This window comes from Opisthocomus hoazin, chromosome 7 (genome assembly GCF_030867145.1).
Source record: "Opisthocomus hoazin isolate bOpiHoa1 chromosome 7, bOpiHoa1.hap1, whole genome shotgun sequence".
Classification (NCBI taxonomy): Eukaryota; Metazoa; Chordata; class Aves; order Opisthocomiformes; family Opisthocomidae; genus Opisthocomus; species Opisthocomus hoazin.
This window is the reverse complement of record NC_134420.1, coordinates 63029780-63044505: the sequence shown is the minus strand read 5'-3', so window position 1 is coordinate 63044505 and position 14726 is coordinate 63029780. Positions and strand designations below refer to the sequence as shown.

General features: G+C 49.5%; 1 protein-coding gene and 1 non-coding gene across 3 annotated transcripts; both read right to left on the bottom strand.

Moving 5' to 3' along the window:
* Window positions 1-4870: 4870 nt before the first annotated feature.
* Window positions 4871-12724, bottom strand: EIF5 (eukaryotic translation initiation factor 5). 2 transcript variants are annotated; one of them, XM_075426612.1, is made up of 12 exons: window positions 12666-12724; window positions 12303-12495; window positions 9987-10266; window positions 9642-9723; window positions 9242-9414; window positions 8808-8919; window positions 7962-8101; window positions 7274-7432; window positions 6913-7074; window positions 6464-6628; window positions 6061-6195; window positions 4871-5268 (listed from the first exon to the last, which is right to left on the bottom strand). In XM_075426612.1, the coding sequence occupies exons 3-12, from the start codon at window positions 10056-10058 to the stop codon at window positions 5176-5178; spliced, it is 1293 nt and encodes a 430-aa protein (XP_075282727.1). In that variant the 5' UTR covers window positions 10059-10266; window positions 12303-12495; window positions 12666-12724; the 3' UTR covers window positions 4871-5175. The 2 variants fall into 2 exon arrangements, with proteins under 2 accessions (XP_075282727.1, XP_075282726.1); XM_075426611.1 differs by lacking the exon at window positions 12666-12724 and having other exon boundaries at window positions 12303-12614.
* LOC142362108 (small nucleolar RNA SNORA28) lies at window positions 8316-8439 on the bottom strand. The gene has a single exon (XR_012764679.1). It is a non-coding gene; the product is annotated as a small nucleolar RNA SNORA28 (small nucleolar RNA).
* Window positions 12725-14726: the final 2002 nt, after the last annotated feature.

Genomic DNA, 14726 nt, shown 5'->3' with positions numbered 1-14726 from the left:
CTTCCCCTCTTGAGAAAGAAAATGCTGTGCAGAAAACGCATCTAACGCCGTGGAGCCGAGATAAGATCAGTAGTGGAAAAGCCAGCACGCTTCAGCCTCAGCCAGCGTCGGGGTCCTGGGAGCAGGAACAGGCTCCGCAGCCTCTCCCCCCCTCGCTGGAGGGTGGCTGCCCAGGTTTAGGGTCAGCCCCAGTACGGCCTTGGAGCTGAGTGACATGGGAGCAGAGAAAGAGCCGGGAGAAGCCTGGAGTGGGGCCTCCCCGCCTCGGCCCTTCGCGCTCGTAAAGCTGGTGTATGGGCACGGCTGCACCCAGCCGTGGGCCCTCCTGATCCCAGGCTTGCCTATGGACCTGGCATCCTGGCTTCACCCTGGACCTGCCCCATCATGGTGGCCATCGCAGGAAGGTAATGGCATCCCCTGCACAGAAACGCAGGACGCAGCTTGCTGCTGAGGCTAAATTCCTAGAGAGGCTTCGCTGTTTAGTAAGCACCGGCTTTGAAGCACGTGCAAGTAGAAAAACTGATGTCCAGAAAAGATGGTTTAACACTTATTGGATTTCCCTGACACTCATAACAACAGGAGGAACTGTGCCCTCTGGTTCACTGGCAATGATCAGGTGCACCCCTGTTTCTTGGGTTCCTAACCCAAGATATCAAAGATTTTTTTCTTTTTCCTCTGAAAAGCATTAAGGAGTTACAGAATTTTACTGAATTAAAAGCAGCAGCATCTGAGTGCCGGGGCCGTCTCCTTGACAGATGTCAACCAGAACAGCTCTGAGGAAGCTGGGGAGATACCCTGGTGCTGGTCCACACTAGGCGAGGAAGTGAAGTCCTGGAAAAGCCGGTCAGTGGCCCCAGAACAGCTCCTCACCAGTTCCAGGTCCAGAGACAGACTCCGACACCTTCATGGCAGCGAGATTATTGTCTTCAAAATGAAAAACACAGACAACACCAGCAGCCTGTCAAAGCCCGTAAGCAATCCCAACGGCTCCAACAGCTTTATAAGACTTCAGCTGAAATTAAAGCGTGCAAACACTATTTCACAGATTAAAGCTTTGAAGAGCATTGTTTTCAAGCTGCTTTTTATTGTCTTTACTTCTGGGTTTTCTGTTTCACATCTTCATGGTTCAGCGGCGTTACTGAATGCCGAGGAGTCAATCCTCAGCAACAGCCCTCCGAGGCTCTTTCGGAGTAATCACTCTGAGAAGAAAATAGCTGCCACAGTTTGCAAGACTAATCAGCGGGTCAGCTACTTCTGATCCATCTTTCCTTGCCCTTCCGTTCACTGGTTTCACTGGGAGCCCAGAATTGCTGCCATCTTTCTTCCTGCACTGTAGCAGCCCTCAAACGAAAGGACAGCTTCGTTGCAGATCGCTACACAAACTACTTTTCAGTGATTCCTCTTCTTTCCAAACATCAAGGTTCAGAACTTGCGCAACTGGAACACACCCACATAGTGTGCATTATTCGTTAGAGTTACAAATCAACTCTTGTAACTCCGTGGTACATCTGGCCAGCAACAAATCAACTGAGCTGTTCAGCTTTGGTGGAGACTGGGATCTTTCAGGGAGTACCTCAACCCAAAGCACAGGGAAGCACGACAGCCTTGCGGCAATCCCTCACGCAAGTGACCCCACTGGGGCAGCCGCCACCACAGCAAGGGGAAATGAAGAGCATTCAGCACGTTACTGTGCCTGCTGCAACCCCTTCAAATCGCTTTTCGCTTCGCTGTAGTTTTTGCCTCGCTACAAGCCCGAGCCGTACGCTCTCAGGAGCAAAGAGCATACTTTTGTGTAACACGCATCTACCATACCCAGCTGAGCGGGGCCCTGGCCGCTGATGACAATTTTTAGGCTCGCATCGATAAAATAAAACCAGGCAATTGTACTTGTACACACAACCACCAGGATTTTGAATCCTGCTTGAAGCTGCTGAGCTCCTTCCATCTGCTCACGACGCTGCTCCAAGCACAGCTGTCCGCTGAGCAGCAGCTCCCCGCTGTGCTGGGCGAAGGGGAGCCGTGAAGCTCCTGATCGCAGCTCCTGGAGGGAGATGAAGGTCTGTAAAGCCAAGGAGGGTGGACCTGCTGCTAGACCTTCACCTGCCACATGGCCGCAGTCCCGCTGAGGTTGTTAAACAGAGAGACAGTATGGTACAAAGAGGGGGGGAAATCACCCAGCATACTCACTGCTCCATTACCAGGAGTCTCTCTGAAGCTTTGAGGAGGTAGTTTCTCAACACCAAGCTGCCTTTTGAAGATGCACGTGTTACTTTTAAGCAGATAACAGCAGCAATAAATTCAAAGGTCCAGGCAACTTCTAAGCCAGACCTCTTCCTTCCCCACAGAAACGCTCACAGAATGAACACCCATTTTTATCAGCTGGTGGAACCCGCAGTTCGTGATCTGAGATGGGAACAACAATGCGTGTGTGAAAGTAGCACGAGCAGCGTACTCGGTGCCGGGAATTTCATAGTTAGTGGTGGCCCCCGTGCTTCTAGAGCCTCCCCGTGACTGGGTGTTAGGGTAGCCCTGTATAGTGCACTTAATCTGGTCCATCTTCGGGCTGCTACAGACAAGAACACTTTCAGTCCCTGCCCACTCCCACCACGTTGACCCCAAAGCTACCATCGTAGAGCTTTGCTATGACATCATCATTTCACTGATCCCATGGAAAACTGTTTTTTTGGCAGATTTATTTCCTAGTTTTCCTACTGGAGGCAACAGGTCTGCCTTGCTCCTCCCTAGGCCTTGGGGTAGGAAAAAGAGACTCTCCCCTTTCCCATCAGCCTGCAATTACGATCACGTCTGCTCTGGAATGAAACCAGCTACACCCCAAGTGAAACTTCACCGTGTCACAGCTGGTGGCAGCTCACACCATGCAGCAAGGGCTGCAGACAGAAACCTGTATCGAGCCGGATGCGCTAAGCCACAGCCGCAGCCCAGCGGCACGGAGCAACTGATCGCTTTGGTGACCTGTGCTGACCCCCACTAGCTAAGAATCCGGCTCAGAGAATGAGGAGAGGACTCCCTTGTGCAGTCAGTTAAGGGGCCACAGTGTTTCTCCTCATTGCAATTGTGACCTGCTCCTGGGAAAGAGCAAGGCTTCTCTTTATTCCCTCCGCAAGCAGGAATTTTGTTCAGAAAGGCAAAGCCGACTCAAACCCCTACCCAAAGAACTCGCCCGCTGCGCAAGCGCCCACCTCCTCCTGCAGCGGGTGACGGCCAGGGAGGCACAGCTGGAGGAAGAGCAGTCTTGCACCCACATCACCAGGCGAACGATTCTGCTCTCTGGGTGTTGCTAACTCCCCACCTTTTGATACAAGTGAGCAGGAAGCCCAGGGCTGAAACCTCACCTCCAACTAGCCAGTGTTTTTAACCCTTCCCTCTCTGTCACCAGCCCTGAAGTTCTAGTCTCGTCCTTAAAAAGAGTTCTACAGATTCTAGAATTGCCACCTGCAAACTAAAACCCACCCACAGAGTTTTCCACAGCAGCACCAGGCGAAAACCACCAGCTCAGCAACAGCTACGCTGTGTTCAGGTGGGATTTTTTCAGGGATCTCCACCTCCCGGACTCTGCTTGCAGCCGGGCAGGCAACACCGGCGATGGTGTGCTCACAGCCCTCACAGGAGGGAGGCCTGAGCCTGCACCAGGAGGAGGAGGGCTCTGCCCAAGAGGTCACTCGGGGACTAGCAATTCACCCTCGAGGGTCCCAGTGGGCATTAACAACTGATGGTTACTTCTGAAATACAAACCCAGTTTAAACAGAAAGGAGAACAAGTTTTCTTCTACGGAAATTTGAAAACCCTTGTTTTTGTACTACTGCAATAAACATCTATCTAAAATAAAAGGGCTTCCAGACGCTTCACCCCATCTTTCTAACGCTGTCTGCCACATCTGCTCATGCCAAGGGATGCTTGCTGCGGGGCCCCCCGCAACACAACAGTCAGTTCACAGACCTGCACCCACTGCGCGGCTCAGCTCGCCACTGTCATAACCAGCAAACAAACATCCTCCCTTCATCTAATCCCACTTTCTGCTAGAACAGCAATGAGGAAAAGCAGCTCACGGTGCGCTGGAACCTCCATCTCTCAGAACCTGTAACACTCAGTCTCATGATAGAAAAAAAAACAAACAAAAAAACCCCCACAAAACCCAAAGCACTGTCACTCGCCCCTCCTGGTCCCCCAGAGCAAAAGGCTGTGAAGGCAACACCCCCTCCCCGCATGTCTGCCCTGACCCACACCCCCAAGCCAAAACCTGTCACTCGCCAGTCACATTGGCTTCCTGCTGCAGCTGGGTGTCTCTGTGCTCTGTTTCTAAAGGCAGCGGGTGCCTCAAAATCTACAACATCCACTTCCCAAGCTGTGCAGGTCAGCTCCAGGGGCTCCCAAGAAAGGGACTAGTCCCTTCTCCCACCCCACCCCACCCAGGCCGGAGCCAAGCGCCCAGCTCCTCTGCTCAGGGGCAGCGCCTGCCCACCACCGAGACACCACTCCCCGCACCTCCGATCAAAGCCCTGTAGCTCGTGGAGCTGTGGAAAATTTCAGCAGGCAAAAGCTGTTTTTGTTAAAAAAAAACAGACAAAAAAAAAACACCCCAAAAAACCACGACAACAAACCTAAAAAGATCAGAATGCAGGCAGCTGCCTTCTGCCTGAAGAAGCTGGCACCTGCACACAGCCGCTGGCCCAACACCTGCCTCTTACCAGGTTTCAAATCTCCACTGTTGCAACAGCCTCTAGGATAAGGCTGTTTCTTTTTTTTTGGTCTCATTCAAGAGATTTTTGTCATTTTGTCTCAAACTTTGCATGTTTCACCATCAGTGTAAATACTTACTTGGAAAAAAAATATGGGAGTTTAGGGTCACAAGTGAAGATTGACCAAAACCAAATCCTTTATTTCCACAACTGTATAAATGTGCTCCAAATGTGTCCAACACAAGTTAGAACAACAAAACAGAACATGCCAACTGCAAACTAGATCAGTCCACCGATGTGCTGACTCCTTGGTATTAGGCTTAGTTACACAAGACCAGTCACAGTAAAAAGATACATTTTAGAGTACAAAGAGTAGCAGGATGTTAAGCCATTTCAGCTTGTGCACGTACAAGTCACACTTCTGGCAGAAAATGCAGAGAAGTTTGCATTATTATGCTGGAAGCTATGCTGCATCGCTTTAAATGGCATCAATATCGATATCGTCATCTTTATTGTTTGCAGGCTTCACAGTTTCAACTTTTGGTACACTGGCAGTTGTGGAGTACACCACCTGTGGAGACAACACACACACACTGTCACTACAACACCCAGTGCCACGAAGCGCTCAGTAATTTTAACACCAGGCACTGCAACACCCGCCCGCTCCGCAGCCCTCCTGCCCACAGCCATCAGCGGCTCACCGCGCCGCTCCGTGGTCTGCAGCGCACTGCTCGGCCCCCTCCCGTGCAAGAGCAGGGTAGGGGAAAGCTGTGTTCAGACACATTGACACTAATTACACCTCAACATCTGTCGTTAGAAGGTAGCGGCGTGTGTGTCTGCAGGAAGCAGGATCTCACACCCATGGCCAAGAGTAGGTACTACTGAGAGGAGACCAACCAGCCAGCTCACATGCAACACAAACCCCAGCCACAGGTAGCCGAGTGCACCTAACAGATTTTACCTAGGCCTAAACTGTGAGGAAACAGCCACTTGTTCTTTAGCCAACTTTTCTAACCACCACACCCCTGCTAACTCTTCCAAAACGCGAGGCTTTACACATAGTGCCTCTTGTCCATCTTCAACTGTATCAACTACTGCTGTGCAACAGACTGTGCTGTTCCATGACCACGGTCTATTGAGATGCACCTGTACTGTTACAGAAGCGATCTTGGGCAGACCAGTCACAGCATATAGCAAAAAGGCTCTGACAAAGCATTAGAAACGAGGTGTTCCTCCAGCTCCCAACACACACAGCAGTACGTGAAGTCCGCTGTTTTACAATGCATCAAGACAAAGCACAAAACTTAAGCGTGCAGGAACAGCGCAGCCTTGGACTGGTTTACAGTAAGTGAGTCTTTCCTACCTCTATGTTTTCGTCTTCATCCTCTTCTTCATTACCGGAAGATTCTTCCTCAGCTTCCTTCAGCCATTTAATAAATGGTTCTGCTTTGACACGGATTTCTTTGGCAAGCTCCTTTGAAACATATTTCTTTGAGGCCTGAAAGACAGAAGTACACAGACTTCGCTCGAACACTGACATCGGATCACACCCAAATACAGCAGGAGCCTAACCCAGAACTCTAACCTCACCCCACCGCCTCCAACAGCCCCTTTCTGCAAGGGAGTTTTCTCCCAGACAATACGCAATCTCAGATTAACCGCTGAAGGACATCTGCACAAGTTATCACACCAGAACGGAGATGACAGATGCAGTATGCTTCATTCCGGCACCTAGCTGGCACAGTACATGAAACACTATCCCTTACCTTTTCTGCCCAGCCAAGGATGACTTCTTCTTCCAGAAGATCTGCATCATACATTTCCTTCAAAATATGTGGTATTTTAGAAATAAGCTGAGACTGATGCATGGCTACCACACACTCAAAGCCATGAAGAAGGTACCTCTGAGCTTTTTTGTTGTTGTGGCAGAACTAGAATTGTGATAAAAGCAATTAAATTAGTTTATTCTCCTCTCCAGAAAGAAATGCTGCTTATGCTCTCAATGAGACAGCAAGACTGACAACAGCTCATGCTACCCCTCCCAGCCGTTTTTCCTAGTTAAGTAGTAGTGGTTTAAAAACAAACTACTGAAAGTCTTCTTCCCCACAGTACCAAGCAATCCAGAACCTCGTCAAACAGTTGCTACGAACAGCAGCTGCTATGAACAGCCAACTCAACAGTTGTGACACTGGGTGCCAAAGCAGAGACTGCTTACACGAAGGAAGTGACGTCTGTATTTCCGTATCTGCTCACGAATCTTTTCGTCAAAAAGGACTTCAGTGAGAACTAGAGGGCCCATAGCCTTCACGTCCAGTCTCTCTGCTTCTGCTACAATGTCTTTGTCGGAAGCATCAATGACACCTTCTTCCTTCTTTTTCTACAAAGACAGGAACAGACAGAAGTGTTTTAAAGCTGCAGAGGTATGCGTCAATGCTCTGTTGCACCGCTTTCCTTCCCCACCACTGGTGGAACCGGTACTGTAGTGGAAGCTCAAGCAGCTTGCGCTTACTCTCCGTACCAACATGTCATACAACTACAGCAGACTGGCTACCAAACAACCAAGCGGAGAATAATACCTTAACAAAATCAAAGAGTATGTTGACTCTCTCTTCCACTGTTCTTTCCAGGTCTTCACTAAGTGTGAGGTTCTTTGCATGGTCACTGATTTCATCCATTCTACGCCTCTGGGCTTCTTCTGTCGTGTCTTCACCCCAGTCATCATCATCTTCCTCCTCCTAAAAATCAAAACCGAACCAACAGGTTCAGACAATGTTGATATAAGCTTAGCAACAGGTGAGTGTTGTTTCCAGATACAAATCTGAGACCATTTTTATAAACAGGTACTTCTGATTTTTCCCTAAAGAAAGGGCTATGCTACCATTTGGAAGTCAAATATGATGGAGAAAGGGCAGATGTAAGAAAGAAGTAATAGAAGCTAGACTTGAGTTTGCAGCCATCTGTGGGAGTACCTGAAGTGCAGTTTAGCACTTTATCTAGTACACTCATGGGATGTTCCTTTCGAGGGGAACCTGGATGGTAAAGGGCACGCAGCTCTCACTTAGCAAGGAACACAAACATTGTTACTGCAGAGCTGATAAAGCTGCTACAGAGGAGACACAGTGATACCTCTACTCCAGCAGTGAAGTTCTAGGTACAGTAAGAACTTTTGGTGCAACACTGACTCACAAGGAGTATCAGTGATCTAAAAGTTTCAAACCTAGGCAAGACACCACACCCCCCAGGTCTACTTTCCCTTCTACTTACCACAACCTGTGGAGGAGTAATCTCCTCTGGTGGGGGGGGTGGAAGTGTCTCACTGCTGGACACAGAACCATTCTCTTTGTCCTTGCCTTTTCTGTTCTTCTTATCTTTTTCTTTCTTTCCTGTACCAGTGTCACCACTTTCTGCAAGGGAATTTTCATGTTTTACTCTATGAACTACAGAATATAGAGTCCCTGCACTACTGCATCTCTGCCAACGCCCCAAGTGGGTCTAAATGCTTTCATCAGCAGACATTATATACAGTACCCATCCCCAGATGCACATCTGCCCTGAGTGTATCTGCTGGGGAAACCCCTGGTTCCAGTGAAAGTCTTTTGTTTCTTGGGAAGACATAAGGTTGTCCAAGTCTATATAACAGGTGACCTCACTAAGCAGAGACCCCTGGAATAGGTTAGACTTTTCTGTTCTGGCAAGCTTAAATTGCAGCAGGCAACTAGATGCTTACCACAGAGTGTTGCTTGCACAGTAGTATGTTACAGCTAGCATTTACTACACCGTTTTTGCTTCCTACCCCTTCTACTTCATATTGACTTGAAGTCAGAACTGCAACGAGCTCCTGATGACTAGCTCTCCTCCTCAGCTTTGTCCCACATAGGCAAATCCAACTCTTCACAAACATTTCTACTGGGGAAGGATACAGATTACAAGGGAAGAGACTGCTCATATCGAAACTATGAACACAGCTACCTCATCCTGACCCACAAACATACTCCAGGAGTATGCTGGAGCCTTTTTACACTTTAATTAGATGCGAGCCATTTGTTTTTCTACTTCATTAATAGTACTCGATGTTCCATTTACCCCCAATAAATAAGGAAACACACTTACCAGGTGGGTTTTTGAGAATGAACGTGCAGAGTTTATGGTTTGTGTCAAGCATGCCTCGATAGCCACAGGCTTTGCAAGAGTTACCTATAGTTTGTTTCTTAGGATTGACATGCTGTAAAGAACAACAACCTCTAGTTAACACACCACTCACTGAACAATGACACATTAAACCCTAAACCCGATGTTTACATTATCATCTCCACAGGTTTGTTTGCTACTTCCGAACTTGCTCTGTTAAGGGTGATATGAAGTAATCTAGCTCAAAAGATCTGAGCTGTTGTAAATGTAAAACCTTCCCTAAAGGGGGGTGTGTGTGTGTGTGTACTGGATTTTCTCTTCACAGATACTCAAGCTGTTAACTTCACACCAGTTCCACAAACATCTAATGATGTGTTTCCACAGTGCTACCATTAACACAGATGGAAAGCACTCACCAGATCAGTTTCAGGATTCTCACACTCAGGACAGAGAACAAATTTTTTAATGAATCCATCCAACATGTCTTGCAGCTTATTCGCCTCATGAGATCCATTGACAATGTAACGGTCATTCTTAACATCAAACTGGGTCTGTGCTCCCAGCTCACAACCAAAAAATTTGGTAGGATCTGTAAAGAAAGCATAGTAACCACCAATGCTCTCGTATTTTCACTGTGATTTTGAACAGTAAGTAAATACGCCATTGCTTTGTTCTCTTCCTTATTCCATCCTGAAATAATAACATTTCTTTCCTACAAACCTCAAAAGGATGGTATTAATACTTTACTAGCTATTTACCACTACCACTTCAAACACAAAAGCATAAAAAAATGCTGTGCCACTCCAGACTACTTACACGTTGGAGGCCGATTAAGCGCCTTTGCAACGTCAACCATGTTGACTATAACCGTCTTTATTCCATTTCCTTTGCCCTCCACCTAAAGAAAAAAAGTGTTTTAAGATTAAGCGACTGCAACAGCCAAACCCAGTGTGTATTCCCCATTTCAGAACATCAAAACCCTGCTTTGAAGTGTGTATTCTTAGAAGGGCTAACGTCCTCTTAGTCTGGACAGAAAAGAGCAGACATCCTCCTCGGCCTCTGACTGGCTAAACATTATCATTACCTCACACCTAGCTCCCTCCTCTATCAAGAGAGAAAGCGCTGTGAAACAGTACCTACTTACCACTAATAGTAAGTTACCTTGGCAATCAGACGGGGCATTTTGTAGCGATAGAACTGATCTGAAACACTGCGGTTGACGTTGACAGACATTTTGCCTTATTAGTAGCTTTATCAATAAGATGAAGAGATCTTTGATTGCAGTTTTTTGGTATCTTCTGTCTGGAGAAGACGGGATGACATAAACGACTGCAAGAGTTCTCGGTCTCTGACATGAAAAAATTTTCGCCACTGAGGCTGTAAGGTTCTTGCTTGTACGCTATGTTTCCCCAATACAGGTACCAGTGGCTGCGCAACAGCTCTGCAAGTTTTAATAAACAGAAATGAAGTTTATCTTAACATGTACCAATCAGATTTTGCTATAGAACTACATAAGGGACTATGTTTAGCATGAAAGGAAAAAAAAAAAAACAACAAACCCCAAACATTCTTTATGCTATGGCTTTCCTCAACTTGGGGAGCTGAAAACACTAGCCTTGAATTTTATTGCTAAGTAACTTTTCCCTCAACTACACCACAGAGCTTTCCACCCTCGTCTTATGTACTACCCAAAAAACACTGAACAGCTTAAAATTGTTTTCTGTACAATTAACTCCTGTAGGAATGCTGTGATCGATAAGGAAGGGAAAGGAACACTGCTTGATTTATTACAGAAATCAATGGCTCTTGCACCAAGAGTGTCATGTGATACATTTCAGGCTGCAGGGTGGAAGAAATCAGGAGAAAGATCTGGAAAAGTTTCCAATTCCACATCATAGCATGAACCTATCACATAAACTGAAGTCTGTCAGAATGTTGAGAAATATCAGTGAGATGAAGCAGCAGCAATCTGTAGCCCAACATAGTTTTTACATGGCTTACCAGTTTTTCGGATCGGAGTGGAAAAGAGTTGAAAATTAGGTAATTCTCCCTCACTTATGGATTCTCATAGCAGCTTCTCTTGAGTTTTGACTTAACAATAAGCCTGATAAAGTCTGACATAAGTTGCTTCACTGTAGAAAGCCTAGCAATGCAGAGGTACAGAGCAGTGCAGCAGCTTTTCCAGTTGGTTATTTTCTTAGGGGAAGGGGGGAGGGGAAGGAAGGGGAAGGAGGATGAATCCTATTATTAAAGTTGCCTTAAGCAGTATTTACATATTTAACACGTGTCTCTATAATCAGATCTAAGAGTACTTAAGCCACAACTGGCTGACTAGGCAGGCAACCCTGACCACAGCATGGCTATTCTGACACGTCATTGTGTTGTTCTCATTAATGACAGAAGCATTGACACATTAAAATAGCCTTAGTATCTATGCGTAAGAGCACATCTATTGGTTCCACTTGGTCTGAGCCTCTCTGGTCAGGCTTGCTTTTTTTTTTTTTTTTTAAACACAAGAAGTGAGCAGATTTGTACGTGCCTCGTGTTCCGCATTAGCCCAGATGCAGTTTTGCCTTTCCTCAGCAAAAAGCGCACCGTGGACTTTGTCTCAAGCATGAACAGCTTCCTTCCTTGCAACATCTAAGCAGAGCCACCGCGCGACCCGACCACACGCCCACAGCAGCGCCGAGGAAGCGGGCATCTCTCCGACAGAGCCCGCCGCTCCCCCTCCTTCCCGATTACAGCTTTCGTCGGCCGCAGACTAAAGCTCCCTCTCCTGGTCCCTAGGACACCTCATCCCAAGCACCACCCCCCCCACATGCTACGCAGGGAGGAAGAAGCGGGAAGGCAGACAGGCTCCCTGCTTCAAAGCGCTGTGTCCCCGCCCCGCTCAGCCCTGTGATGAGTCATAAATGCAGCAGTTAAACACTGAGTCAGCGCTGGAGGAGGAGGCGGGCGGAGACGCCTCCAGCCACGCATGCGCAGTCCGCGGCGCCCCCGCCCCCCCCCGGGCTCGCCCCCGAGGAGCGGGCGCCCCCCCGCGCGGGGCGGGTTTGTGACTGCGCCACAGAGCACCCCCCCCCCCACCCCGGGCCGGGGAGGCGCGGCCCCAGCCGCCGCCATCTTGTCTCGTCGCATGGCGGTGGTGGGGAATTACAAGGGGGGAAAAAAAAAAAAACCACCAAAAAAAAAAATCACACAAAAAAAACAAACACCAGAAAGTGGGTGTAACTGAAGCCTCGGGGCTGTTAAGTTTGTTTGGGTGGGTTTTGTTCCCCCCCCTCGTTCCTCTTCCTCCTGGCACCAAGGTCCTGGGCATTTCGTTACACAAAACCTCTCCCACTATCTATCCACCAGTTCGCCAACAACCCCAGCCCAGCCTCAGGCGCCCGCCCGCTCCCCCCACCTCCCCAGGACCCAAAGCCTCCTCTCAGTCGCGGCTGCCCTCACCCGCCCTAGCCCGCTGCCCACACTCACCGTTTTCGTCCAATAAAGACATAAACCCAACGCTGCTCGCCCCGGGCTGCGACGAAGCCGAGTGTGCGAGGAGAACGGGGCCGTGGGGGCACTTATATCCAGGCGGAGGGGGAGGCGGAGGCGGACGCCGCAGCCTCCGGGTCCCGGCGTCCTGGGGCGGGCAGTATCAGCAGGGACAGCGACGCCGGGCAATCTGCGGGCAAGACACAATCAGGGGCATCGTTAGCGGCAGCACCTGTGAGGAGAGGGAGGAGGAGGAGGGGGGAGAAGAGGGAAGGGGGGAGGGAGAGGCGGCGGCCGGCGCGCAGCTGAGGCAGAAGGGGGCGGCTGACGGGACCCAGGCAATGGCCGCCCCGTACTCACCTCTAGAATGTTCTCGCTCTGACTGAACAACGCCAAAGCTGGGATCAATCAGCCAGCGGCGTGCCCCGCCCCCCCACCCCCACCATTGGCTCGCCGCTCGCTTTGGGACGACGCTATTGGCTGAGGCCTCGCCCTCCCCCTCACCCACTGGAGGCGGCCGCTATCAATCAAAGCACTCCTGGCTACGCCTCCTTCCCCCCCCGCCAGTGCCCCGAAGGACATCGCGTCTACATCGGCCGAGTCTCGCGAGAGAGCGCGGGAGCTGGCGGGGCTGAGTCAGTGCGGCAGGGCCCGGGCCCAGGGTTGGGGCGGCGGCAGCGCCCGGGGCTCCGAGTACACCCCCCCCTCCGGCCCCCCGTCCTCCCTACCCGGTGTGCTGAGACCTTTCCCGCCCGCGCCGTTGCGCTCACCGGCGCTCCTCGCCCTGCATCAGGGAGCCTCCCCTCCCGGGGAGGTCCCGGAGCGGCCCTCGGAGGGCTGTGAGAGGGCTCTGCGCCTTTGGGCCCGGCCCGCGTCCCGCTCCCCGGCCTCACTTTTCGTGGGCGAGCGGCGCGGAGCAGGCCCGGGGGAGGCCGGCGGTGCCCCCTGCCGCGCCGCGCCGCGTGGCTGCTGGGCCGCGGGTGGGGGAGGCCTGCGGGGCCGCGCTCCTCGTGGAGGCAAAGCCCGCGGGGCTGGAGGAATGAAAATTTGGGTGGGTGCGCCTTGTCACGGACCGGCGATGACCGAATGCTTGGCATCGCTGCAGCTGCAATTAAGCTGCCGGATAAATGGTGTTTTTCCAGCGCAGCCTGCTTTCAGAGCCTGTTACTGAGCTTCAGTGTCATCCAGGCTCAGCTGTGGGCAGCGCTGGGTGCTGAGGCTGCCTTACAAAGGATGATACAATTGCCGTGTGCATGTGCTCTGTATTCTTAATGTGAAATGTTGCCAGCCCTCCGTAGCTGAGTTGGGACACTGGATGAAATACGTGTTTGGATTTACGTTCGCTTAAGAAGCAGAAAACTTTGGTCCTTGCTTCCCCATGCTCTCTTCTTTCCCAGCTTCTTCCATCTCCATATTTCCAGTATCACAGGAATTCCTATTCTGGATGGTTTAGAATGTGAAAAACGTTCAAATTGCGAAGAACTTTTTTTGACTTTATCAATGGGGTGATGAACCAACCCTCTTACCCCTGTAAATACTCCCCAGCAGAACAGTACTCGTCAGTTCTGTCACCGTGTCTAACTGAATAATGTTGGAAAGCTCCTTGATGGCTGTGTGGGTGTACGAAGGAAAAGAGAGGGAATGCAGATAAAACCAGTAGTGACATTAAATAATGTCATATACTCTCAGTCTCTTCCTGCCTGAAGGTAGTTTTGAAACGTGGGTTTCCCGGCTGTCTTCGATAAGATATTGATGCGGTCAAAGGAAACAGCCCTCCTGTTGAACCTTCAAGTACATCTTGAACATTTTTGGTGTGATACACAAAAGAACTGCATTAGAATATAAAGGTGACTGATAGATGAGGTTTTCTTAGAAAACGTGGAAGCCGGGCTATCGTTATTAACACTTCCAGTGACACACAATAAAAATCTTGTTCCCTGAGCTGGAGCAAGCAGAGATAAATGTGCACATCTCGATGCTCTCTAACAAGACCCTTCTATGAGATGGCTGCTGCCCTAGTTATACATCTGTTTTCACAGCAAGTCTTTGTAGCCAGGACACCATCCTGTAAAACATCATGCGAGTCTGTCTTGGACTTCACTACCTGCATTTGAAAAGGTTAAGAATTCCTCAGGATGTGTGAAATGTCTCCTTGATAAATACAGAACATCGCTTTTTAAAACACGAGAATGAGGGTTAGGGCAAAATGACGTAGCATCTCCAAAATACGCTAGGCTTGGCAGTTACCATGAGGGGAGAAAAATCATAAAAATGTAGGAGGCAACAAAAGCACAGCAGGAACTCCTTTGCTGTGAAAATATGCAGCATGTATAACTTGCTGAATGCCTCCCGTCTGTGGCTTTAGTTCCATGCTGTACCACCTATGAGGTTAATAAACTATGAGTGTTAAAGCATACTGCT